The 26,156-nt window shown below is 39.7% G+C and overlaps 1 protein-coding gene and 1 pseudogene across 6 annotated transcripts in view; one reads left to right on the forward strand and one right to left on the reverse strand.

Annotated features, from left to right (window-relative positions):
* Nucleotides 1-5,391: 5,391 nt before the first annotated feature.
* Nucleotides 5,392-26,156, reverse strand: part of LHX8 (LIM homeobox 8) — a 30,778-nt gene continuing 10,013 nt past the window's right edge. For 5 of the 6 annotated variants that reach the window (XM_008265056.5, XM_051857586.3, XM_051857588.3 and 2 more), the window contains 3 exons: nucleotides 21,403-21,498; nucleotides 14,375-14,558; nucleotides 9,323-10,020 (listed from right to left, as the gene is read on the reverse strand). In XM_008265056.5, the coding sequence (XP_008263278.2) occupies nucleotides 9,944-10,020; nucleotides 14,375-14,558; nucleotides 21,403-21,498 (357 nt within the window). In that variant the 3' untranslated portion in view covers nucleotides 9,323-9,943. Of the gene's footprint in view, nucleotides 5,540-9,322; nucleotides 10,021-14,374; nucleotides 14,559-21,402; nucleotides 21,499-26,156 lie in introns of those variants that run through there. The other variant, XM_089337189.1, reaches the window with a different exon arrangement.
* Nucleotides 25,162-25,304, forward strand: LOC127493900 (U2 spliceosomal RNA; annotated as a pseudogene).

A 26,156-nucleotide genomic window follows, 5' to 3' on the forward strand; every position in this document is an offset into this window, starting at 1 on the left:
TTTCTGTAGACGTTCATGACACATCAGAATAAACTCACGCTTCACACAGACCGGAAGTCTGCTCTCAGAGGAGAACCCTCGAAGGCAAAAGAAGCCACAGCTTTGATGAGCGGCTCCTGTGCCAGCTCGACACCATCTTGCCCCTGAACTACCTGATCTCCATGTGCTCCTCAGAGCCCTCGAGTCCCAGGCGGATTCCATTGCCCTCTGCTTAGTTTCACCAGGCCCTCTCTTCTTCATCCTAAAAGGAGTGGAAACCCGCCACACGTTTGGATCCATGTCCTTGTTAGAACTTTCCTGAAATCTATCCTACCTTTGCTACCGTCACTGGCCTGCTAGTGCCAGACTATGCTGGGAGCCAGAGAAGCAGGATTTGCCACCAAATCTCCTGAGAAACGGTTTTTCACCATTGTCATAAATGCACTAGGCTGTGTTCTGGAAGATAAATGATGAACTAGGAAAACTGCACATGGTCTCGCTTGGAGGAGTTTCAACCAAAGATGAAATTTGTGGTTCAGAACCATGCTGGCAAAGTAGCAGGCTCATTCCAGTACATCTGAAAGAAATGAGCTAATACCTAGTAGTGGTGCTCTGGAGACTTCACCCTGGTTCCGGGAAGTAAATATTTTGAAATTCAATTTGTAACAATGGTTTCCATCTTCAAATATGGCATCATAATTCCTTTGGGTTTAAAAAAATTTCTGCAAACATTCACATCATGTCTGCAAGTTAAATTATATACTTTCTACATCCAAATCACAAAACGTGACTCCTCCATTTGACTGGGTAGCTCTTTAGGATCCAGAAGAGAGTACATGTACAGGGTGAATAGATGTTTGCCATTTGTATTGAGGCTAGAATAAGAGAATTTCAATTGAGAACATGGAACTCATTATTGGCATGGATGCCCCACCTCTGACTTCATTTAACGAAACGGATAAAGCGCTGTGCTCCTTGAGTTTGCTGGGGTGCGGCAGTGCCTGCCAGACTTCGGGTGCTGCAACAGTTCTGCCTTGGTTTGCCTGACCGCCTGACTCCAGCCCCACCCTTCAAAATTAATATATCATGTTTTTACCATGTCTTTTCCATTCATCATGTCATGATAGCCTCATAAAAAATTTTTTTTTCTACTATTGAGGAAACTGCCATGGAGGGAGGCTGTGTCATTATTATGCAATTAATTGGTGTCAGAGAAATGTACTAAAATAAACTAAAATCAAGGCATCTCACATCTCATGTTAAACAGTATAAAAAGAACACAAATTGGAAAGCAAGAGAGACATTCTTTCTACCCTCCCAGGACTGCTTTCTTATTTCTTTCTTAACAGCTTGCTTTCTTCTTCCAATAGCCCCACCCCTCACACACTCCCTAACCTCTTATCTCCCCACTGAATGCAGATCCTTGGTAAACACTGTTCTTGACACAATTGAGAATGGGAGAAAGGGGTCCCCTGCAGTGGATTTCATAAGCTGAGGCCATGGAAGTCTCTCTTCTTTGGAATATCTTACAACTCAAGCAAGATGGAAGCATTCATTCTCCTAATATTTTTATACATTCATAAAAATAACCCGGTACACTAGAGAACTCTTGCCTATTAAAGCTAAAAGCATAATTCTGTTAATCAAAGTTCCCTAAATTTCAATTCTCCCATATGTTGAATGGGGATGTGATAACATAAAGTAAAGCATTTGAAAGTGTGAAGTAGGGGTCAGGCATTTGGTGCAACAGTTAAGATGCTGCTTGGGACTAACATATTACATAGTGGAGTGCTTGGGTTTGAGTCCCGGCTCTGCTTCATGCCCTTGGAGGCAGCCAGTGACAGCTGAAGTGGGTGGCTTTCTGCCACCCACAGGGGAGACCCGGATTGAGTTCTAGGTCCCTGGTTTCACCCTGGTCCAGCTCTTGCTTTTGCAGGTGTTTAGGGAGTGAACCAGCAGATGGAAGATCTATCCCTGTCTCTCAGAAAAAAATAAATAAAGTGTGAAGGGCCATAAGACAAAACTACAGCTATAATCATCAGCAAAGCCAATATGATAGCATAAAGCGTTCTGGGGCTAGGCCTTGTGTTGTGGCGCAGCAGGTTAAGCCTCTGCATGCAATGCCAGCATCCCACATGGGTTCTGGTTCAAGTCCTGGGCCTTGACTGCTCCACTTCTGATCCAGTTCCCTGACAATTTGCCTGGGAAAGCAGCAGAAGACAGCCCAAGTGTTTCGGCCCTTGCCACATATGTGAGGACCCTGCTGCAGTTCCAGGCTCCTGGCTTCTGCCTGGCCCAGCCTGGGCTGTCGCAGCCATTTGGGGAATAAACCCGCAAATGGAAGATTCTCTCTCTCTCTCTCCCTACCCCTTCTCTCCCTATAACTCTTTCAAATACATAAATAAATCTTAAAAAAAATCCTGGTTAACAAACAAAAGTGCCAGATACTATAGTTAAATATTTGGCATCCAGCACTGTAGAGTAGTGGGTAAAGCTGCTGCCTGAAGTGCCAGCATCCCATATGGGTGCCAGTTCAATTCCTGGCTGCTCCACTCCAATCCAACTCCCTGCTAATGCATCTGGAAAAGCAGAGGGGAAGAGGCTCCAGGTCCTTGGGCCCCTGTACCCATGTAAGAGACTGGGGAGAAGCCCCTGGATCCTGGCCTTGGATCAGCCCAGCTCTGGCCATTGTGGGCATTTGGGGCGTAAAACAGCAGATGGAAGATATTCTCTCTCTCTCTCTCTCTCTCTCTCTCTGTAACTCTTGCTTTTCAAATAAATAAATCTTTTAAAAAATATTTGGCAAGAATTGAATGAGTATTTTAGGCATGGAAAGCCAAGACACTCTGGCAAAAAAAAAAAAAAAACAAAACACCTAAATGAAAGATCTCTGCGAGTGAGATCCCAGTAAAAAGAACGGGCCATCAAAGAAGGAGGTACCTTTCTCTGAAGGGAGGAGAGAACTTCCACTTTGACTATGACCTTGTCTAAATAAGATTGAAGTTGGCGAACTCAAAAGGCTTCCATAGCCTGGGCAACTCATGACTAGAGCCTAGGGAGATTACTGACGCCATAAACAAGAGTGCCAAATTGTTAAGTCAACAACAGGGGTCACTGTGTACTTACTCCTCATGTGGGATCTCTGCCTTTAATGTGTTGCCCAATGTGAATTGATGCTATAACTAGTACTGAAACAGTATTTTACACTTTGTGTTTCTGTGTGGGTGCAAACTGTTGAAATCTTTACTTAATGTATACTAAATCGATCTTCTGTATATAAAGAAAATTGAAAATGAATCTTGATGTGAATGGAATGGGAGACGGAGCGGGAGATGGGAGGGGTTGCGGGTGGAAGGGAAGTTATTGGGGGCGGGAGGGAGGAAGCCATTGTAATCCATAAACTGTACTTTGGAAATTTATATTTTCTAAATAAAAGTTTTTTTAAAAAAAGAATTGAATGAAACCTCAGTTAAACAAATCCTGAAGAATGTCCACTAGCCATATAGGCAGAATAACTGAAAGGAAGGAAGCAACACAAGTGGCAAGTTGTGTTTAACTTTATCCTTTGCAAACAAAAAAGCTAGTTATCTGAAACTAAAATTAAAATTTCAGAATAAAATTTTTTAAAATTATTCTGGCTCTATAATTAGAAAAAATAAGCCATAATTCCAATGGCAAGCAGGATAGGCAAGAGTCTTGGAAACATCTCAAACATTGCTGGTTGATGGAATTCAGTACAGCATTCTGATGGCAATTAGTGCACCTCAAGAATCTTAAAGCTGGAGCCTGTCGCTCCCCGTCTTCGTGGAGGAACGACACAGGACCCTGCGTTGTTCTTTCTGTCTGCTCGGCCCTCCCCGGGTTTGCTGCTGGTTCTTCCCGGGTTGGCTACCGACCCTTCCACCTCCGTGGAAGGGCGGTTCCCCCTGCCACCTTCCCCACTTCCGCGGGGGAGCGGCACACCGCCGGCCGGCTCTCTCGGGGGCTGCTCAGGTGTTCCTTCAGATAGATGTTCCTGGTGCATGTTGTCTCTCTCCTCCTTTATAGTCCTCTTCCACCAATCCCAACTCTGCTACCCACACACCGAGTACGCTGCTCTCCTCCAATCAGGAGCAGGTCCTGCTGTTTATTGGTTGAACTGGAGGCAGCTGTGTAGAAGCTGTTACTCCCTTCTCAGCGCCATATTGTGGGAGAGCAGATGCATAGAATAAGTCTTAATTCCAGTAACTTAGTCTAGTCCGAGTTGCTCCCCACAGAGCCAGAGTTGTGGTAGAGGGGGACAATCTGTGGCCTTTGATGTCAGTATCCCATCAAGTTCTGACTGTTCCGCTTCAATCCAGCTCCCTGCTAATGCCCCTGAGAAGGCAGTGGAAGACGGGCCAATTGTCTGGGCCCCTGGTATCTATGTGGAAGAGCCGGATGGAATTCCACGCTCTTGGCTTAAGGCTGTCCCAGCCCTGCCCATTGCATCCATTTGGGGCAGTGAACCAGAGATGGAAGATCTCTCTTTGTCTCACCCTTGCTTTCTGTAAACTCTAGGAAAATCATGTTAAAACTATTCACATACATCAATTCCACTTCTAAGAATTCATACTAGAAAAATAAGGATGTGAATGAAAAGGTAGCTATGAAGATACTCCTCAGAGGGTTATTTAAAATAGAAAGTAAAATATGCTCTCTATTTAAGAATGTTGTATCTGGAGTCACTGAGCCACTAGATTCAAATCTTGGCTGTTACTCGTCAGTGAGACATTGGGCATATTAACTCTTCAACATCCATAATTATAATAAGGGTAATAATACTAAAATGTTTCATGAAGTTGTGAATATCTAGCAAAACATATCAGAGCTACTCAGGCAAGGCACAGATAAAGCACACATGATATCCATCATAATGGAAAATCAGAAACAACCTACACAGCCGAAGAAGTTTTGCCAAAGTAGTATAACACTATATGCCTTAGTTAATTTGGGTTGCTATAATAAAATACCTTAGATTGGGTAGGTTACAGACCACAGAAATTTATTGTTTACAGTCTTAGAGGCTATGAAGTTCAAAATCAAAGCACAGGCAGATTCAGTGTTTGGTGAGGGCCCACCCCTCACAGATGATAGCTGCTCTGTGTTCTCACTGGCAGAAGGGCTAGGGACAAACAAGCATTTTTTATAAAGGGGCACAAATCTCACTCCTAAGGGCTCTGCCCTCTGACTTAACCACTTCCCCAAAGCTCTACCTCTTAACACTATGGCATTTCAGATTATGTTTGACATGAGCTTTACGGGAACATAGATCATAGCACTACATTTTAATTAAAATTTTATTACAGATGAATATTTGACTTGAAAATGTTTATTGTATTAAAATGGGAAAGTAGGTTATAAAATAGTATTTGCATGATTGAATCCAAATAGTTTATTAGATGCTGTCCAGTGTACCTGAACTTATTTTAGTTTCAGGTCCATTTCTCTAAAAATTTAGTTGCATTTCAAAACAGTAAAAATCAAATAGTGCTGATTTCATTTCCTTTACCTCCTGGAGCAGGCACCATTGAGAATTTTTCTGTGGGAAAATAGAATTAAAAAGTGTTCATTAGGATGCAAAAAACTTTGAAACTCAGTTGTAGTTTTTTTCATATTAAATATTTTCCATGAATTTTCTGAGGCCCTTTCAGATTGTTAAACACTCAGTATATGGTAACCTAAACAATTTGTTATAAATAAGTAAAACAGGAGCATTTCTTTCATGAACTGGTAAATTCCATGCCATAACAAAAGTCCCCAAATCCCACCTAGTCTCAAAAACGCTACTGCAGTAACTATACACATAATATGCCAGTCCAGAATAACTACAGCTATCAGCTTTCAAATGCCTGCAACAATTTTTAAAACAAATTTTAGAACTATGAGTCTAAGAATATTCACTATGGGATATTGAAAACAGATGTACTTAAAATTTACAGTATGAATTTTTTTAAAAGATTTTATTTATTTGAGAGGTAGAGTTACAGACAGTGAGAGGGAGAGATGGAGAGAAAGGTCTTCTGTCTGTTGGTTCACTCCCCAAATGGCCGCAACGGCCGGAGCAGTGCCAGGAGCTTCTTCCAGGTCTCCCATGCAGCTGCAGGGGCCCAAGGACTTGGCCCATCTTCTACTGCTTTCCCAGGCCATAGCAGAGAACTGGATTGGAAGAGGAGCAGCGAAAACTAGAACCAGTACCCATATGGGATGCCGGCACCGCAGGTGGAGGATTAACCTACTGCGCCACAGCGCTGGCCCCTATAGTATGAAATTTTAAGAATGACATTTATTTTTTTTAACTTTTATTTAATGAATATAAATTTCCAAAGTACAGCTTATGGATTACAATGGCTTTCCCCCTATAACTTCCCTCCCACCCACAACCCTCCCCTTTCCTGCTCCCTCTCCCCTTCCATTCACATCAAGATTCATTTTCAATTATCTTTATATACAGAAGATCAATTTAGTATATATTAAGTAAAGATTTCAACAGTTTGCACCCTCATAGAAACACAAAGTGGAAAATACTGTGAGTACTAGTTATAGCATTAAATCACAATGTACAGCACATTAAGGACAGAGATCCTACATGAGGAGTAAGTGCACAGTGACTCCTGTTGTTGACTTAACAAATTGACACTCTTGTTTATGGCATCAGTAATCACCCTAGGCTCTTGTCATGAGCTGCCAAGGCTATGGAAGCCTTTTGATTTCGCCAACTCTGATCATATTTAGACAAGGTCATAGTCAAAGTGGAAGTTCTCTCCTCCCTTCAGAGAAAGGTACCTCCTTCTTTGATGACCTATTCTTTCCACTGGGATCTCACTCATGGAGATCTTTCATTTAGGTCATTTTTTTTCTTTTTTGCCAGAGTGTCTCGGCTTTCCATGCCTGAAATACTCTCATGGGCTTTTCAGCCGGATCCGCATGCCTTAAGGGTTGATTCTGAAGCCAGAGTGCTGTTTAGGACATCTGCCAAAGAATGACATTTATAAATGAAAGTTATTGCTAAATGTTAATGCTGCCTTGTCCTACTAAGAGTCACCTAAAGAGTATTGACTTCGATCAGTTTCAATGTGTGAACGGGATTTTAAAAAACTGTTAATTATTTGAGGTGCATAGATCACGACTGAGACACAATGTGCTGGTTTACTCCCCAGATGGCAGCAACAACCAGGACTGGGCCAGACCTAAGTTGGGAGCTCAGTCCAGGGCTTTTACATGGCTAACAGGAACTCAATTACTCAGACCATCACTACTGCCTCCCAGGGTCTGCATAAACCAGAAGCTAGAGGTCAGGAGCAAGAGCTGGGTGTCACACGCAGGTATGCTGACACTTTAACTCAGGCTAAATTCCCACCTTGAACAGTATTTGTGATTTGCATTGCAAAAAAGTTATCCTATGCTTTCATAGCTCATGAACTTCTTAAAGTCTAGGAGCTAATTACTTGTTGCTCAGGTCTCTTCACTCCAATGATAAAAAAGTTTTCTTCCAATTCTCCCAAAAGCTGTTTGATCCCCTGAGTGTCAAGCAAGTAAGTACTGTGCCTGCATATTTATCCTGAACATGGTTAGCATGGACATACTTTCCAAATTTTAACTTTTAAAATTAGGATCTGATTTCCAAAAGAAATGAGAACATAGCCATATGCTTAAATCACATATCACTTTTAGTACTTCCATATTTATACCTTTATATCTTCCCATTTTTAATATTAACAATTTTATGTGCAGGATATATAAATCTCACCCATTTTGATAGCTTTGAACTTCTCTGTTATGAAAGATTCCCTTCAACTTTCAGGTTCATTTTTGGAATGAGAATGGGCAAGATGTGGTTTGTAAAAACTTTCTGTGCAGAGTCAGAGAGTGTTCAGCATAGGAAAAACACAGCAGAGAGAAAGAATACTCACAATCAGGCACCACCCAAGTTAAAGGATGCCAATTATATCCAGCTGGGAAAAGCTGGAAGCTGCTAACAGCACAGAGCTTGGCTAGACTACAACAGCTTTCCTTGACATCTGGTAAAGGCAAAGCTGACCTCATCACCTCAAGCCTGGGACAGGTAGACAAAAACCCAAGGAGATTAGCATCAACTTCATAAGATCAGATACAGTGCCTTTGGACTACATCCTTTGTTTTTGGTTGAGAGTATTCTAACTGGAGTAGCAGGTTTAAAAAAAAAAAACATTTTCTTCTTTTCTCTTGTAGTGAAACTTATGTTTGTTGCTTCTGGTTTGAGTCATATAGTCAGCTGCTTATGTCCATGTGATCTGTTTTCTGGTTGCTTTCAGAATAGAATTAAAAACACTTTACTCTTACATCCAGTCCCCAGCCAGATGTAAATCTGCGAAATTAAAGACTTAAACTTGTTCAAGATTCTTAAAAATTTCTTATTACCTTTCTTTCCGTTGACCAGTATAGGAAAGGTAAGAAGTAAATTCAGATTAACTCCCTTAAATTCAAAATTTAGTGATGATGTTACAACCTGCTTTTGTAATTGAGAAAAATGTCCACTGCCATGGAGGATAAACTCTGAGGCTTAGATTTCAGCACTCAGAATCACAATCAGACATTGGTGTGAAAGAAAAGGCAGAACATTTTTCAAAAATGACCTTTGGGGTGTCCCAAACCAGCAATGAAATAAGGGCCTTAAGAATATATTTTCCAGGTATAAAGAAGAGCTCCAAGTACTTGGGGTTTGAGAGAGATTTCTTTTCTTCTTTTTTTTTTTTTTTAAATTTATTTATTTGAAAGGCAGAGAAAGAGAGAAAGTCTTTCTGCTGGTTCACTCCCCAAATGGCTGCAATGGCAGGAGCTTTGCCAATCTGAAGCCAGAGCCAAGAGCTTCTACCAGGTCTCCCAGGTGAGTGCAGGGGCCCAAGTACTTGGTCCATCTTCCATTGCTTTCCCAAGTCATAAGCTGGGAGCTGGATCAGAAGTGGAGCAGCTGGGACTCAAACCACTGCCCATCTGGGATTCCAGCACCACAGGCAGAGGCTTAACCTATAATGCCACAGCGCCAGCCCTGCTGCCTCCACTTCTGATCCAGCTTTCTGCTAATGTACCTCCTGGGAGGTGCCAGACTATGGCTGAAAGTGCTTAGACCCCTGCCACCCATGTGGAAGACCAGGATGGAGTTTATGGCTCTTGGCTTCAGCATGGCCCAAACACGATTGTTGCAGGCATTTGGGAAGGCTGTCACTCTACCCTTCAAATAAATTAAACTTTAAGAGTTATTAGAACTTAAAGAGACTAAAGTCAAATTACTGCTAAAACACACACACACACACACACACACAGGACAAAATAGATGGAACCTTCATGAGAATGGAAATGTTTAATAAACTTAGAATGGTGGGTTTATTAAACTATAGTGTTATTTACAGCCATAATTCATCAACTACAAACACAATAATGTGTTTGCATGGCATGCTACAACAGAAGCTTTATTCAGTTCATTCAGAAAACACTGGCAAAATAAATTTCAGTTGCAAATTCACAGATACAAGCTTCAAAGTATAAAGTTGTATATAACAAAAAATACAGGTAATATTTATAACAATAACTTACAGATACAAACTAATGATAAACTACAATTTCACAAAAGATTGTAAACATTTTGCACACTTGTCAGTCCTTTCTCTTAGGCAAAGTGCTCTTTTGATGACAAATAAATTAACAGATACATACTAGAGTGAACTATTTCCAGACAATACAAAAAAAAAGGTTTTGATTTTCTTGTAAACATGTTTTACAAAAAAATGAAGAATTGATAAAAGTGTCTTGCAGGCCAACTATAGATACATACCTGGGCAGCAAAGTGATGTTGGAAATGCTTTGGGTGTTAAATAAAAAATTAACATTAATATCTTTTTAATGATATTTTATACATAATAAATGACAAGTTTATATCCTTAATCATTTCTATCCCTGAAAAAAGGAATTAGGTATGACTTATTGGCAGTTGTGTCATTGAATGGGGTAACAAAGGCTGGAGTCCAAGAGTTGTTGGTGAATGAGCTACAAAATAGAAAAACATTTGTGGATCAGTTTTTTTTAGGGTGAATAAAACTGATTTAAAAACAAACAAACAATTCAAGGAAATATGCCTTCATCATTCATTAGTGCTGAGGGCACTAAGCTACACTCATTCCACTGACCTCAGCAGGAGCCTTCATTTATTCATTTATTAAACAATATTCTAGGAATGGTTTTACTCCCAAATCCTTGTTTGAGGACACATGCTTTTACCACTTCAATGTCCTCCATCCATACCCCATTCACTGCACTTTATCCTGCGGCTAGAAAGACAAGTCTTTGTCTGCAGAGAAACTGTTAGCGTTATCCTGAAAGTGTCTGCAGAGGATGACCCCTCGAGTTTTCTTTTTTAATGTTAACTACCTGCTCCTTAAACACACATCAAAACACATTTGATTCAAGCAACAACCACAGTCTTTCAAGAGAACACACACAAATTTTAATACTACTGTAAGCAAATGGCAATAATGGTATAGGCTCTGACTTTTTATTTAACCAAAACCTAAAATGAAGTTCTTGCTTTCACCAAAGGCTATGTTGCTTCAAACTAAACACCCCTCTCAGAGCAACTAGGAAAGCTGGATAAAATTTTTAGAAATCTGAGGCCGGCACTGTGGCGTAGCAAGCTAAGCCTGTACCTACAGTGCCAGCATCCCATATGGGCACAGGTTTGTGTCCCAGTTGCTCCTCTTCTGATCTAGCTCTCCACTTAAGGCCTGGGAAAGCAGAATAAGATGGCCCAAGTGCTTGGACTCCTGTATCCACGTAGGAAACCCAGAAGAAGTTCCTGGCTCCCAGCTTCGGATAAGCCCATCTCTGGCCATTGCAGCCATTTGGGAAGTGGACCAGTGGATGAAAGACCTTTCTCTCTGGTCTCTCCCTCTGTCTGTAATTGCCTCTCAAATAAATAAAATCTTTAAAAAGATAAAAAAAAAAAAAAGAAAAAAATCTTCTGGAAGGCATCTGAAAGACACCACATTAATGGGTACTTGCAAAACCCAGCAAGGATGGAAAGCAAATGATGCTGCACTCCCCCCACCCCCTGCCCCCAAGAATAATGACAATTTTATTTTTATTTTTATTTTTTTATTTTATTTTATTTTTTATTTTTTTTGACAGGCAGAGTGGACAGTGAGAGAGACAGAGAGAAAGGTCTTCCTTTTGCTGTTGGTTCACCCTCCAATGGCCGCTGCGGCTGGCGCACCACGCTGATCCGAAGGCAGGAGCCAGGTACTTATCCTGGTCTCCCATGGGGTGCAGGGCCCAAGCACTCGGGCCATCCTCCACTGCACTCCCTGGCCACAGCAGAGAGCTGGCCCGGAAGAGGGGCAACTGGGACAGAATCCGGTGCCCCGACCTGGACTAGAACCCAGGGTGCCAGCGCCGCAAGGCGGAGGATTAGCCTAGTGAGCCGCGGTGCCGGCCAACAATGACAATTTTAAAACAAAAGGAATGTCTGATAGGCTGGGAAGTGTAGTGGAACATTCAGAAGTTAGATTTTAGCTGGGTGGTAGGGAACAAAAAATTAAAGATCAAATCCTAGTGAGGAGAAGATTCAGCTAACAGAAAACAAAAAACCTCCGGCTTTCGCTTGGGATAACCAAAGGATGAAATCTAAGGAGTAGTGAAAAAAATGTAATAACAGCCCCTCCAGGACTGGTGCCCGATTGGATTAAGCTGATCTCCCTCTGGTCCAGCTCTCCACCAGAGTAGGACTAACCCTTTGTGGTGAAAGGAATCATTTAGAGCCTCAAATTATTTTCAAGTTTCCTATAACCAACATCAGAAATGCAATAGAAAATAACAAGGAAATAAGAAGACAACTGAAAACAAAGAGGAAATAACAGAAAAGACCCAAGTAAGATCCAGATACAGCGTTATCAGAAATGAACTTCAGTGTAACTTTTATCAATCAAACCATAGTTTAAGGGAAAAAGCAAAAAATAGATGTTTTCAGCACAGAAATAAAAATTTTAAATCCAAAAAACATAGTAACTGACATTAAGAACTCAATGAATGAGTGTTACAGTTGATGAGATGATTAGTGAGCCAAGAGATAGGTCAGAAGAAAATATGTAGATGAAGTATGGAAAGTCACAAGTCTGGAAAATGTGGAATTTCTTCATAAGGGCAGAAAAAATATTTGAAGGGATGAAAACTGTGAATTTTCCATAATGAAAGATATTAAACTACATATTCAAGAAGCATAACTAGGCATGTATAATAAAACTTTCAAAAATCAAACACAAAGAAAATCTGATGGGCAAAAATATAATTCACGTTCAAAGAAGCAAGAAAATCAAGTTTATATGAACAATATATGGCAGCAAGTCAGTTAGCTAACTATATCCAAACAACAGAAATAATGGAAGTCAGAAGACAATGTAATCATATCTTCAAAATGCTATGACAAAAATAAATAACTGCCAAATTTCTACAAAGAAATGCCATCTATAACTGCACCAAAATAAATAATAAACTTAACAAAAGATGTATAAATTCACTAAATAGAAAATTCTAAAATATAAGAAGTAGCTCAAGGATGACCTAAATCAATGTAAAGGCATACTAAAGTCTATGGTATAAAAACAGCATTATTAAAATTGCAATGATCTATATATTTACCATGATAGAAGGCATGAAAATCTTAAATTGTTCTCCCTTTGAGTGGAAAGATGAGCTGGCAAAATTTGTGGAAAATACAAAGGGTCAAGAATGGACAATATAATTAGAATAAAAAATAAGACGACTTGTAGGATAGGACATCAAAAATTATACAGCTAGCATAATTAAAATGGCTAATATAGAGAAAACAAGACAGAACACAAGGTATAAAAATTGGCATATATCATATTTAGATACTTGATATATAACAAATGTGGCGCTGCAAAGGAGCTGGGAAATTTGTATTTTCATCAACATAACAAAAAAGCATCACTTCCAAATATCACAGCACACACAAAATTTAGTTCCAAATGGATTGCTAGTCTTCAAGCAAGAACACTTTCTTGAATAAGTCAACAGAAAAAGCTGATGAACTACATAAATAGAAAATAATGCTCAACAAAACATCCCATTAAGAGTGGGAAAAGGCAAGCGCTGAATAAGAGATATTTCAACACATACAATTATCAAAGAGCTATATATGCAGATTATACCAAGAATTAAAGTCAATAAAAAAATCAACAGATAAAAAAACATGTACAGGCTCTTCATAAAAGAGAATGTAAAAATGCCCAGTTTAAAAAAAATGCTCCATCTCATCACTCATGAAGGAAAATCAAATTATAATAATGAGACAGCACCCAACAATCATCAAATTTACTAAAATAAAGAAATTCACTATATGAAGTGCTAATGAGGATATGAGCTCCTTGAACTCTCATATACTGCATTCAAAATATAAACTTGTTCAATCACTAAGGAAAACAGTTTAGCAGAATTGACTAAAGTTGAGCACATGTGTAGACTATGATCCTATATTCCACTCCTATGTACATACTAAATACAAGTGTGAACTAATATGTATCAAAAAACTTGTAAAATACAATCTATAGCAGCATGTTCATAAAAAGCCCAAACTGGAAGAAATGCAAATGTCAATAAATAATAAAATATGGTATACTCCTACAGAATTCTACAAAATAAAAAACAAATCACTGATTCTTACAACAATACGGATGAATCCCACAAATAGTGCAATGGAAAGAAGTGAGACACACAAGAATACATTCTGTATGGTACAATTCATACATAGCTCTAGGAAAAGGCAAAACTAAACCAGAGTTTTAGAAATCCTGGTATGTTAATTTGGGAGAAAAAGATAATGACTGGGAGGAGGCAGAAGAGAGGCTGCTGGGGTACTGATGATGTTCTACTTCTGGGTGAAGTTAATATGGGTATGTTTGTTAATTCATCAAACTGTATAATTATTTGCACTTTTCTATATGTATATGGTTCAATAAAAAAACTTTCACAAAACTTAATAAAATTCAAGCTAAAGTTCTGAGTGTGAATACTTTGATCATGAGAAAACGAATCATTTAAATATGTAAGGAATTTTTAAAAAAATCTTTAAGTAAAAAGCACTAAGGATAATCACTATTAATATTTATTTTCTGGTTGTGCAGTGGGTGCTAAACTTGTTTCTTGAAATATAATCATGGGAATAAAGAAGTTTGGATAATTTTGCTCCCTCCTGCACCTGCAGTGGTATTTTTCAGCTACTACTGAGGTAATATTTCAAAATGTGAATTGTGTCAGCAACCTAATATCAGAAGCTAGTAAGTACTGATTGCTTGCTTGGGAGATGACTATTAAATGTTGGCATACCTACCATCCATATAACTATGCAGTGCAGTCAGCATCGTTCCATCTTGGGGAACATAGGCAGAATAAGCCATTTCTTCTAGCATGGGTGGAGACAGCCTTGAGGGTGGGACTGCTGTAACTGGGGCAGAGGAGGAGTGATTGGGACTGACATGTTTCTTATGGCGTGCTCTACAATTCTGGAACCACACCTGCAGGGAAGAAAAGATAGGAAACTGGGTCATAAATCAGTTTCTAGTACATCACCAGCTCATTTTTTATTTATTTATTTATTTTTTTGACAGGCAGAGTGGACAGTGAGAGAGAGAGACAGAGAGAAAGGTCTTCCTTTGCCGTTGGTTCACCCTCCAATGGCCGCCGCGGCCAGCGCGCTGCGGCCGACGCACCGCGCTGATCCGATGGCAGGAGCCAGGAGCCAGGTGCTTTTCCTGGTCTCCCATGGGGTGCAGGGCCCAAGCACCTGGGCCATCCTCCACTGCACTCCCTGGCCACAGCAGAGGGCTGGCCTGGAAGAGGGGCAACCGGGACAGAATCCGGCGCCCCGACCGGGACTAGAACCCGGTGTGCCGGTGCCGCTAGGCGGAGGATTAGCCTACTGAGCCGCGGCGCCAGCCCTCACCAGCTCAATTTAAAAATAAATACAACCTCAATAATTATTGCATAAGCAAAGTATACATGTAAAAAATGCTTTAAAAAGTTCTATAGTGAGAAGAGAAATACTTTAGCCCAAAGAACAAAGGTCATTTTCCTCCAAGGTGATAGTTCTTTGGAGATTTACTTTAAAGCCAATTCTAGGGGCCAATGTTGTTGCACAGCAGGTTAATGCGACATTAATGACACTGGCATCCCATATCAGAGTGCTGGTTTGAATTGTTCCACTTCCAATCTAGTTCTCCACTAATGTGCCTGGAAAGGCAGTAAATGATGATGGACCAACTACTTGGGCCCTTTCCACCAATGTAGGAGACCTGGATGGAACTCCTGGCTTCTGGCTTTAGCCTGGCCTAGATCTGGCTGTTAGGGCTTTTTGGGGAGTGAACAAGCAAATGGAAGATCCCTCTGTCTCTGTCACTTTGCCTTTCAAATAAATATTTTTAAAGATAATAAAGCCAATTCTATACTAAACCAACATCTTAATGCCTCCAGCATTCCAGAGAGGACTCCTTAGTTCTTTTACTACTAACATTAGGCTTTCTTTTTTAAATCCAGAAAAAGCTCTTTTAATCAGAATTAAAAAAAAAAAAAACTACTAAAAAATGTATTCTTAGACACCTGCTGGACTTATTTTAAATCTTTGTTGAAATGACTAAAATCCCTACCGAGAATTTAAAGCTTTCTACAAACCTCTTGATTCAGTTATTCTAGATACATTTAACCTGCTGAGTTCAATTTCTCTTAGTGAATACATAGGGTATGCCTTAAGGTCAGAGGTATAATAAGGAGAAAAAAAACTGGCAATATTTAAGTAGAATTAAATACAAACACATCCACTTGTGAAAGAGTTCACAATCTGCAAAGCATTAACCACCCTGCTGCCTGTGCCACTGCAGAAATAAAGACAGCAATTTCAGGGCAAGTAAAGTTTTACATCCAGGTCAGGGTAAGTAGTGGTGACTGCCCAGAATGCTTCCAGTATTCAGTCTGCCTGTGTTTGAATTCCCTGCTAGAAGACAAAACTGGGCCATAGTGTTAGTCCATTTAAAGATTCTAGCATTTCCTTCCATCCCTCCAAACAATTCATCCTGAGAAGATAGAGAAGCAAAGGGAGGGGCTGATGCAGTATAAGCAGGTTAAGCCATTGTCTGCAGTGCCAATATCCCATAATAGGCACTGGTTCGAGTCCCAGCTATTCCACTTCCAATCTAGCTATCTGCTGATGAGCCTGGGAGAGCAGCAGAGGATGGCTCAAGCCCTTGGGCCCCTGACCCATGTGGGAGACCTGGATGAAGCTCCTGCCTCCTGGCTTCAGCCTGGCCCAGCCCTGACCATTGCAGCCATCTTTGGGAGTGAACCAGCAGATGGAAGACTTTTCTCTCTCTGCCTCTGCGTAACTATAATTTTCAAATAAATTAATAAATCTTAAAAAAAATTAAGGGAATTAGGACATAAACATGTGAGATCAGAATAGAAGGCCAGGGAAAGGTTAGGGGTTCATAAGTCTTTGTTCAGAGCCTGCGAGTAGTATCTTAATGGCATAAGGAAGCCATAACAGATTAATGTGGAACACAGGTTAAGATGCAAGAATGTATAGGAAAATATTGGCCCAATTTCAAACATACATCCACCCCCTGAGCCTCAAAAATAGAGGGCTAGCAAAGTAGAAACTCAAGGGATTAAAATAGGAAGAATGGGCCAGTGTCATGGTACAGCAGGTTCAGCTGCAACCTGCTACACAAGCATCCCAGTTGAGCAGTGGCTAGAGTTCTGGCTGCTCCACTTATACTCCAGCTCTCTGCTAATGCATCTGGGAAAGCAGCAGAAGCTGGCCCAAGTATTTGGGCTTCTGCCACCCACGTGGGAGACCAGGATGCAGTTCCAGGCTCTGGGTTTCAATCTGGTCCAGCTCCGGTCACTGAGGTCATTTGGGGAATGAACCTGCAGATGGAGGATCTGTTTCTCCCCCTCTCTAATGCTGTCTTTCACATAATTACATATTTTTTTAAAAAATCAATAGAATAAAAATTAACACTTTACTACATTATAGCCTTGAGCAGGAAATTGAAAGGTAGCACCTGAAGAGTGTTTTCAGGACAAGACTTAGGCATTTATCAAGGAAAAGGAGAGTAAAGTCAAAACCTCTCCATCCTCCTCAATTCTTTGGAGTGTTAGACTAAGACAGATGCCCGTACTGAAACAACACACAAAGTCTCTGATCATAGTTCTGTCCACAAGGTCTGTAAAAATAGGCACCACTCCTATGAAGGAAGGCAATTAAAAAAACTAATCTTTTAATTCCATTACCAATGAATTTTTTAAAAATATATATTTATTTTAAAGGCAGAGTGATGGAAAGAAAGGGAGAGATACAGTGAGCTTCCATACTGTTTCACTTCTCATGTGGCTGCAATAGCCAGATCCAGGCCAGGCCAAAGCCAGGAGCCAGGAGCTCTATCCTAGTCTACGACATAAGTGGCAGGGGCCCAAGCACTTGGGCCATCTACTGCTGCCTTCCCAGGCACATTAGCAAGAAGCAAGATGGGAAGCAGAGTAGCCAGGACTTGTACTGGCACTGCAATATGGGAAGCCAGCCATCACAAATGTCGGCTTAACTTGCTGTACCACAACACCAGCCCCTGGAACACAACTTTTAAATAAAGGCATGAAAAATGTTCTATTTTTAACAATCTCACTTCCAGAAGTGTACCTTGAGGAAACTATGGAATAAGCATGCAAGCTATACACAATATTGTTCTGGATCTCCCGCGTGGGAGCTTCTGGCTCCTAGCTTTAGCCTGGCTGTCACAGCCATTACAGCAGATGGGAGACCTCTCTGTCTCTCCCTCTCTCTGTCTTTCAAATAAATAAAATAAATCTTAAAAAAATATATATAAGCCGGCGCCGTGGCTCAATAGGCTAATCCTCCACCTTGCGGCGCCGGCACACCGGGTTCTAGTCCCGGTTGGGGCGCCGGATTCTGTCCCGGTTGCCCCTCTTCCAGGCCAGCTCTCTGCTGTGGCCAGGGAGTGCAGTGGAGGATGGCCCAGGTGCTTGGGCCCTGCACCCCATGGGAGACCAGGAAAAGCACCTGGATCCTGGCTCCTGCCATCGGATCAGCGCGGTGCGCCGGCTGCAGCGGCGGCCATTGGAGGGTGAACCAACGGCAAAGGAAGACCTTTCTCTCTCTGTCTCTCTCTCACTGTCCACTCTGCCTGTCAAAAAAAAACAAAAATATATATATATATATATCGGAGATTTATATATTTAAATTATATATAGATATGCACCAGGGTACTTCAAACATTTGTAAAAAATGGAATTAAAAGTTCATTTTAATGGACAAAACATTTTAAATCATAGATACAAGGGACTTTAAAAATATCATGGAAAATGGTTTTATGAAAGAACTATGCATGGGTTTAAAGTGATTTTTTTGCATCAAACTAAACTTAATTCAATTGTTTCTGTTAGCTTTAAAAAAAAAAATAGATTCACTTATTTGAAAGGCAGAGAGAGTTACAGAGAGAAAATGAGAGGCAGAGAGAATAAGATCTTCCATCTGCTGATCCCCAAATGGCCACAATAGCCAGGGCTGGGCCAGGCTGAGGCCAGCAGCTTCATCCAGGTCTCCCACATGGGTACAGGGGCCCAAGTACTTGGGCCATCCTCTGCTGTTTTCCCAGACACATTAACAGGTGCTACATCAGAAGTGGAGCATCTGGGATTTAAACCAGCACCCCCATATGGGATGCTGGCATTGCAGGAGATAGCTTAACCCACTGTGCCACAACAACAGCTCCTTTATGAGCTTTTTGAAGTACTTTTTGTCAGTACAATTTTGTATGTTAATATTTTATGATTTGACATCTTATTGAAAATATTGAATATTCAGTCTTTATATATTAAATGGAAACATCCAAAATTATATTTTTCAAGTTTTAGCACTTGGCATGAAGTTAACTTACTCCTAATTCTGGTGACTTAAACACCTAAAAACTACATGACTGATGTCTACTTCCGACTTTGAGACAATCATGAATCTGACCTAAGGTAGCTGTCTTTGATATAAAAGCACAGAATCTTAAATTAGAAGGATTCCTTAGCTCATTGAGTTTGAACTAACTTACAAAGGAAACTTAGCTTCCAGGCACAGGAACTCACTACTGCCAATGGCAGTTATCCCATTTTTACAGCCTTTCATACTGAGAAAGTTCACTACGAGTGAACACCAGCGCCCTTCCCTATATTCCCTTGCCAGAGAGCCTTTCGCACATATTTAAAGATGCTGCTCTGTATATACTATTCCTTCCCTTTCCATCTCCTGAACTCCTTATCCCCAGATAAACATCATCCCTGTGGCCTTTAATAAAAGGGTATGATTCCTACATCTGTCATAGCCTGGGTAGGCTTGTTTTAAAGGCAGCACTATTTTATGTTGCTTTCCTGTTGGTCTATTTTTAAAATCTGGCACTCCAGAATAAAAACAATACTCTGTGCATCTGAAAATACAGAAGTGGTGAAATTTGTCTAAGGGGCCCTCATCACATGGCAGCCAACCCAAACAACCAGGAATCTAAGTATTCAGAGAAGTTACAATGCCATCAGGTCTTTCTTGTCTACTTCTTTGTATAGGTGATGATTTATTAATTATGAAACACTTCAGGTTTACTGAAGAACAAACACCCATATATCAACCATGCAACATAAAATATATATAAAGCGAGGCCAGTGCCGCGGCTCAGTAGGCTAATCCTCCACCTTGTGGCGCCGGCACACGGGGTTCTAGTCCCGGTTGGGGCACCGGATTCTGTCCCAGTTGCCCCTCTTCCAGGCCAGCTCTCTGCTGTGGCCCGGGAGTGCAGTGGAGGATGGCCCAAGTGCTTGGGCCCTGCACCCCATGGGAGACCAGGATAAGCACCTGGCTCCTGCCATCGGATCAGCGCGGTGCACCGGCCACAGCGCGCCAGCCGCGGCGGCCACTGGAGGGTGAACCAATGGCAAAGGAAGACCTTTCTCTCTGTCTCTCTCACTGTCCACTCTGTCAAAAAAAAAAAAAAAAAAATATATATATATATATATATATATATATAAAGCGAAGGAATTTGCCTCCCCATTACCACCAAATTTCATCTTGCCAACTATAGTTATTTGTCTTAATTCCTCAAACTTTTTGAAACTTCAGTATCATTTAAAATTCGTGTTCATTTCCCTGGTCACTCTAACAACCCAACACAGCTGGACAACTCCTTCCAGAGTCCACTCCATTTCTTCATAGTGCACGTGGCTTCTTTACCAGGTCCTCTCCTTGGTTCTGCCTGTTTTCAAGTCCCATTCAAACAGCACTTCTCACCCTGCTTGCTCGCTCTCTCTCTCTCTCTCTCTCTCTCTCTCGCTGTATTCCATTCTTCACTTTTTACACACTCTATTTCTAAAGCATCTCATCCAGTTTCATGACACTAGATCTCTTTGTTTGAATCCCATTCATCCTTGAGAATTCCTGCTTACTTACCCAACTGCCATCATTACAGCATGACTGGCACAATTAGAATGAGCTTTATTTCCCTCTCACGGACTAATCCAGCTTTCTTTTGACATTAATATCCCTGCCAGCACCATTCCTGTACATAGTCTGACTTCAATTTTAAGAGCCATCTTTGACTCCTCTCTGCTTCTCCATTATAGCCTGTAATTCCTTTTCTTGTCTCTCTAGCATCCAGCATCTGCTGTCAGTGTGTAGCCGATAAAATGTTTCTTGAATTCTAGGGCTGCTACCCTAGTTAAGTCACTTAAAAACAAAACAAAACAAAACAAAACAAGACTTTGCTGGGCATCTCAACTAAATGATCCACCTCTACTCACTCCAACTCCAACTCTTTCCAGATACTTTCATGAGCCTTTTTTCCTAAAATTATGTATCATGGTTTTCTTCTACTCAGCAGAGAACTTTGCACGATAGACCTCTCCACGTTCAACTTCAACAATTTCATTTTCCATAATTTCCAAATATGAATCCCACATTACAATAAACTTGCTCTAACTTATGCCTTTTAGTTTTACACTCCCACAAACTCATGCTAAACTCATGTTTAGCAAAGGCCATCAACATCCCCTACACACAAAGACATAATCATAGAAAAAGTAGAAAATAACATGGACCTCAGAACCAGAGTTAGCTTGGAATTTCAGTTGTCTATTTTAGTTTAAGGATCTTAGTGTTGCTGTGAGCATTGAACAAAGTAAAATGCTCAGAGTCATTTGACAAATGGAAGCCTAAAATGGGAAGCCAATGTTTTGACATTTCTTCACACACACACAAAAAGGCACACTCAAAGACCTAGAGTTAGAATGTTTAGTGTTTTTTGACTTTTGAATAATCACCTGTATCACACGTCTGCTCAAGCCTGTCCTCTCTGCCAGTTTCTGGAGGGTCTGTGCATCTGGGTTGTTGTCCTGAGCAAACTGTGCTTGCATAACCTGTTTTTTAAAAAAAATGCAGATAGTAAATATTAAAAAAAATAAGCAATTTAGTCTTCTGCATTTTGATGATGGGAGAGATAAAACATGCATAAAAATGAAAATGTATTTTATTACTTGAAAATCAATATGGGGAAGTATGTAAATTTGAAAAAGAACATGTATTTTGTAAGTTTACACATAAATTGTTATAATGAGGTTTTTTTAAATAAATTTTCTCCTTGCTGATCAGTCGGGTCCTTTACAAGTTCATTGTCCACAAAGTACAGGTTCCCATCTGCTGGTTTACCCACAAATGCCTCCAATTGTCATGGCTCAGTCAGGGCAACCCAGGAGTCAGGAACTCAGACTAGGTCTCCCCAGAACACAGGCCCAACTACTTGAGCCATTAATTGCAGTCTCCCAAGGTCACCATTAAAAGTAAGCTGGAATCTGGAGCAGAGCCAGGAATTGAACCCAAACACTCTTACATGGTATACGGGTATCCCAACTGGTAGCCTAACAGCTAGGCCAAACGCCCTCCCAGATGTTCAGATCTTAAAAAAAATCCATTTCAACATAAAATACTGTCTTTCAACTCTGCTGCTAGAAATAAATGCATCTTTTCTTTTTTACATTGTTTGAATGCATATAAATAGTTTAAGTCTATTTTTCTCACTTGTAAAACTTCCAGCATTATAAAACTTAACAAAATGGAAAAAATATTATCACATTTTCTACCAACCTCTATTGAGCAAAACAAGTTTAGTGCCCCTAATAAAATTTTCACTGGTTTGTAAGCAGTACACTGCTCAACACATACATTCCAGCTAATTATAGAAAAGCCCATCATTGGTTTGGGCACATGCTGTATGCAAACAGTACCTGGGATATTGAAGAGAGAAATCAGTCTATTGAATAAGAATTTACCAGAGTCTAAACATCTATTGAAAACACTCAGATAATTCTGACATGAAACTTTGGAACGAAACCACTCTGCCAAGTTGCTATGAGATAGCAATACATGAAAAAACAAAAAACAATACAACAAAAACTGTTCCTTGTCTTAATTTCCTGGAAGAAGAACACAGACATGTCAATGACTAACACAATGAAGTTTAAAGGGAGAGCAGTAGAGATAAAGAGGGAGTAGCAGAATAAAAATTCAAGCCAAGGGCTTTGGATTCTTTCAGAAAAGAGAATTATTGTGAGAATCAAGTGAGATACCTGCCATTTATAACTAAAAGCCAATCAACTGTAGGAAGATTATAAAACAAAAGAATGTGTTCTGACAAATGTGGCCTCTAACAGGATTGTGTTTGTCTGCAAACATGAGAGGGAGATGACCAACCTATCTAAAGACCTAAAGCATCACTGGTCCCTGCATCCTTTCCAACAGACAAAATTAACTGCATTCTCCACCATACTCCTCATAGACTGCACTTGTCAGAGGATAGTGAAATTATTTGTTTGCACGTCTCCTCCTTATAACAGAACATGAGTTCCTTCAGTATAAGAGGAATGTCTTATTCCACATAACCCCAGGAGTTAAACTCCCTTCCTGTTGCATAATATACACATAGGAATTTATGACAGAATGTAACATGACAATGTGCAGAAAATCTAAAGACAATATGGAGGAAGTAGGGGGAAGGCCAATGTTGTTCCAGGAAAATGTAAGAGGTTTACTAATTATATTTTCAGTTAAGATCTCTCTTAACTGAAATGCGACTCTTCAAGAATGTAGCTCTCCTGGCTTCCCCATCAACTATATCATATCTACAAATGCTATAAATAATACAGGGATTTTTGCTTTTTTAGAAAGGCATAATTGGCCTATAAGTTTATAATCTGCCTTAGTTCGCTTTATTCTTCCTTTCCTACTCTAAATGCATTACTCCAGTCTTCATATGCGAAGATAGTTGTGTTCATACATAGTTCAGCATATAACATCTCAAAGAGAAAAAAGAATTATTATTGATGTAGTAGGTAAAGTTGCTGCCTGCAGTGCCAGCATCCCATATGGGCGCCGGTTCAAGATCCGGCTGCTCCACTTCTGATCCAGCACTCTGCTATGGCCTGGGAAAACAGAAGATGGCCAAGACGTTGGGCCCTTGCACCTGCATGGGAGGCCGGAAGAACCTCTTGGCTCCTGGCTTCAGATCCACACAGCTTTGGCCATTGCAGCCAACTGGGGAGTGAACCAGCGGATGGAAGGCCTCTTTCTCTCTCTGCTTCTCCTTCTCTCTGTGTAATTCTGACTTTCAAATAAATAAATAAATCTTTAAAAAATAATTATATCTTTCTTATCGCAAGCAGAAAAATCTGAACAGATATTTAGAATTTGCTTGTAAGGTTATTACTGATCATTTTCGTAAAACAAAAACAATGCTTTTAAAAATATATTTCAAACTCAGAAGTTTAATAATGGAACCACATTACATTTAATAATGCAATTTCTCGTCAAGCAGTAAAGTACAACTAAAGTCAGCATTGCTTAGAATTGAAATACTGTAAAGAATATGTAGGAAAAGTACTCACTGTTCTTCCATCTTCCTTTTAATAGTATCAGCGATTATTCTCACATGCACACAAAAAAGACCCTTTTAATTTGTAGTTTCACCATTCTCCACTCATTAATGCTGCAGAAACTCATGCTACTATTATTCCTTGCTCTTCTACAGAGGTCAAGGAGTGAGCTTCTGTAGATACTCATCATTTCAATGTCAGTAGTTAGTAGAGCAGCAGCTGATCAACTTTATTTGAAAACAGTTTAAAGTAGGAGCTAACTTTGGCATTTTTTATGTTACTCATCACTGAAGAGGGTTTGCTTTTATAATAAGCAAACCAGAATATTGGCAGGAATTCTTTATTATTTCTATAAATGAGACAGTTTTTGAAATACATAGGCGGCCACATTCTTTGAAACAACTATTTTTTTCTTCCCATATTGTCTAAGAAAAATTTGGGGAAATTATTTATTCCTCCCACCTTAACTCTCCTCTGTCCAAAGGTAATACTGTGTGGATAGTTTTGACTTACTCACTGGTCATCCACAGTATGAGCATTTAATTATTTTGCTACAAAAACTACTTGAATATACTCAGCTTTCTGAAAAATAGGGCAATTTCACTATGAGGTTACATAGCCTGATTGATTAGAGGATCTGTCAAATGATTCAAGTTTAGAAGGAAAAATCGACAGTTATCCCATCTCATTTGTTTTACCCACCCCTGGAATAAGATAAACACTAATAAATATTAAATATATTAAATAAATGAACATATTCCTTGAAAGCATATCACCTATGCTTTCGTTTTTTAAAAAATACGTGGTTCTGAAAGACATCTTTTAAAATATGACTCAAATCGCATTTTCCTTCAATAATGCATGATTTAAGTACTCTCTGCACATTTGTTATGTAAAACTTTCAGGCTGTCTACAAGATTCAGAATCTCACTTTTTTGCTTTAGCAACTATATTGCCGTCACTGAGTAGAGTTTCATTAAGCAAAATTCCATGATGGACTCCTGAGAGGCCAAGAAAATGAAAAGACCAGTGGTTTGGGGAGCAGGGTCCAAACAACTTCTCTTGCATTCCGTTAGTGGTCTGCCTTTAGGGGAGTTCCTGAACCTTTCAGATGAGGCTATGCAAGTCAGGGAATTACTATAAAATCTGAAGGAGATCACTTCTTGGTCTTTTGGTTAAGATCAAGTGTAGTATCTGTTCTTATCAGTTTAATAAAAGCTGAAGGAGATAATGTAGATAAAATGCCAAGGACCTGGCATATAAAAACCTCTACAAATATTATTCTTTTCCTATCTATAATTATCTTCCTATAGAAGATGGTATATCTACCTACAACAGTTTTAAATTTGCACAATCAAGATTTTAATGTAAATTTTTACATCAAATTAAAGTTTACATTATTACTACTAAAATTATAGCCAGCCCTTCATGGGCACAGACCATTTTAAACATAGAATATTTTTATGAACATGTGACATTTTTATATTACAGATTCCATTTTAACCAAGATGCCTTTCAGGAACTCAGTGTTTTTCCAGAGCTCCCACAAATACTTCTAGCTTCTAACTTGGGATGTTATGGGATCTTCATTCCAACCCAGCAAAGCATTCAGATAAGTTCAAACAAAATATTTCTTCAATTACCTTATCTTTAATTTCCTGCTTATTGATCAGACACTTTATACCTAAGTTAAGAAATTCAAAACAATGAACTATTTGCAAGTCTTTTCCAAATAGATCTAGATTTTAATGCTGGGGTATTTTCCAATATCAGTTTATTGTGGAATATTTTTGTCATATCAAGGTTTCTTTCCTAATAAATCTAAGAAAAAAACATTCTCTCTGGAAACAGTTTTATTGTATCCATCTTAAATACACACAGGCCTTAGAATACTATAAGTGAATTTTCAAAATATTACTTTCACTCATTTGTTAACATTACCTAACAGTCTTTAAAGTCTTAGCTAAAATGGATACTGTATGTAACACATCCAGCAGTATATGGTAGGTACTCAATGAATATTACTTTACCTTAATAGAAAACAAATACCTCAGCCACATTAATCTTTTAGAAAATAAGATTTCCTCATCTGAAAAAGTGCCAGAAAGAATGATACTCCTATGTGTAGATTTAAACATAAAGCAAGGAGT

This window comes from Oryctolagus cuniculus, chromosome 7, assembly GCF_051225735.1.
Source record: "Oryctolagus cuniculus isolate XC-2025 breed Fujian yellow rabbit chromosome 7, ASM5122573v1, whole genome shotgun sequence".
Classification (NCBI taxonomy): domain Eukaryota; kingdom Metazoa; phylum Chordata; class Mammalia; order Lagomorpha; family Leporidae; genus Oryctolagus; species Oryctolagus cuniculus.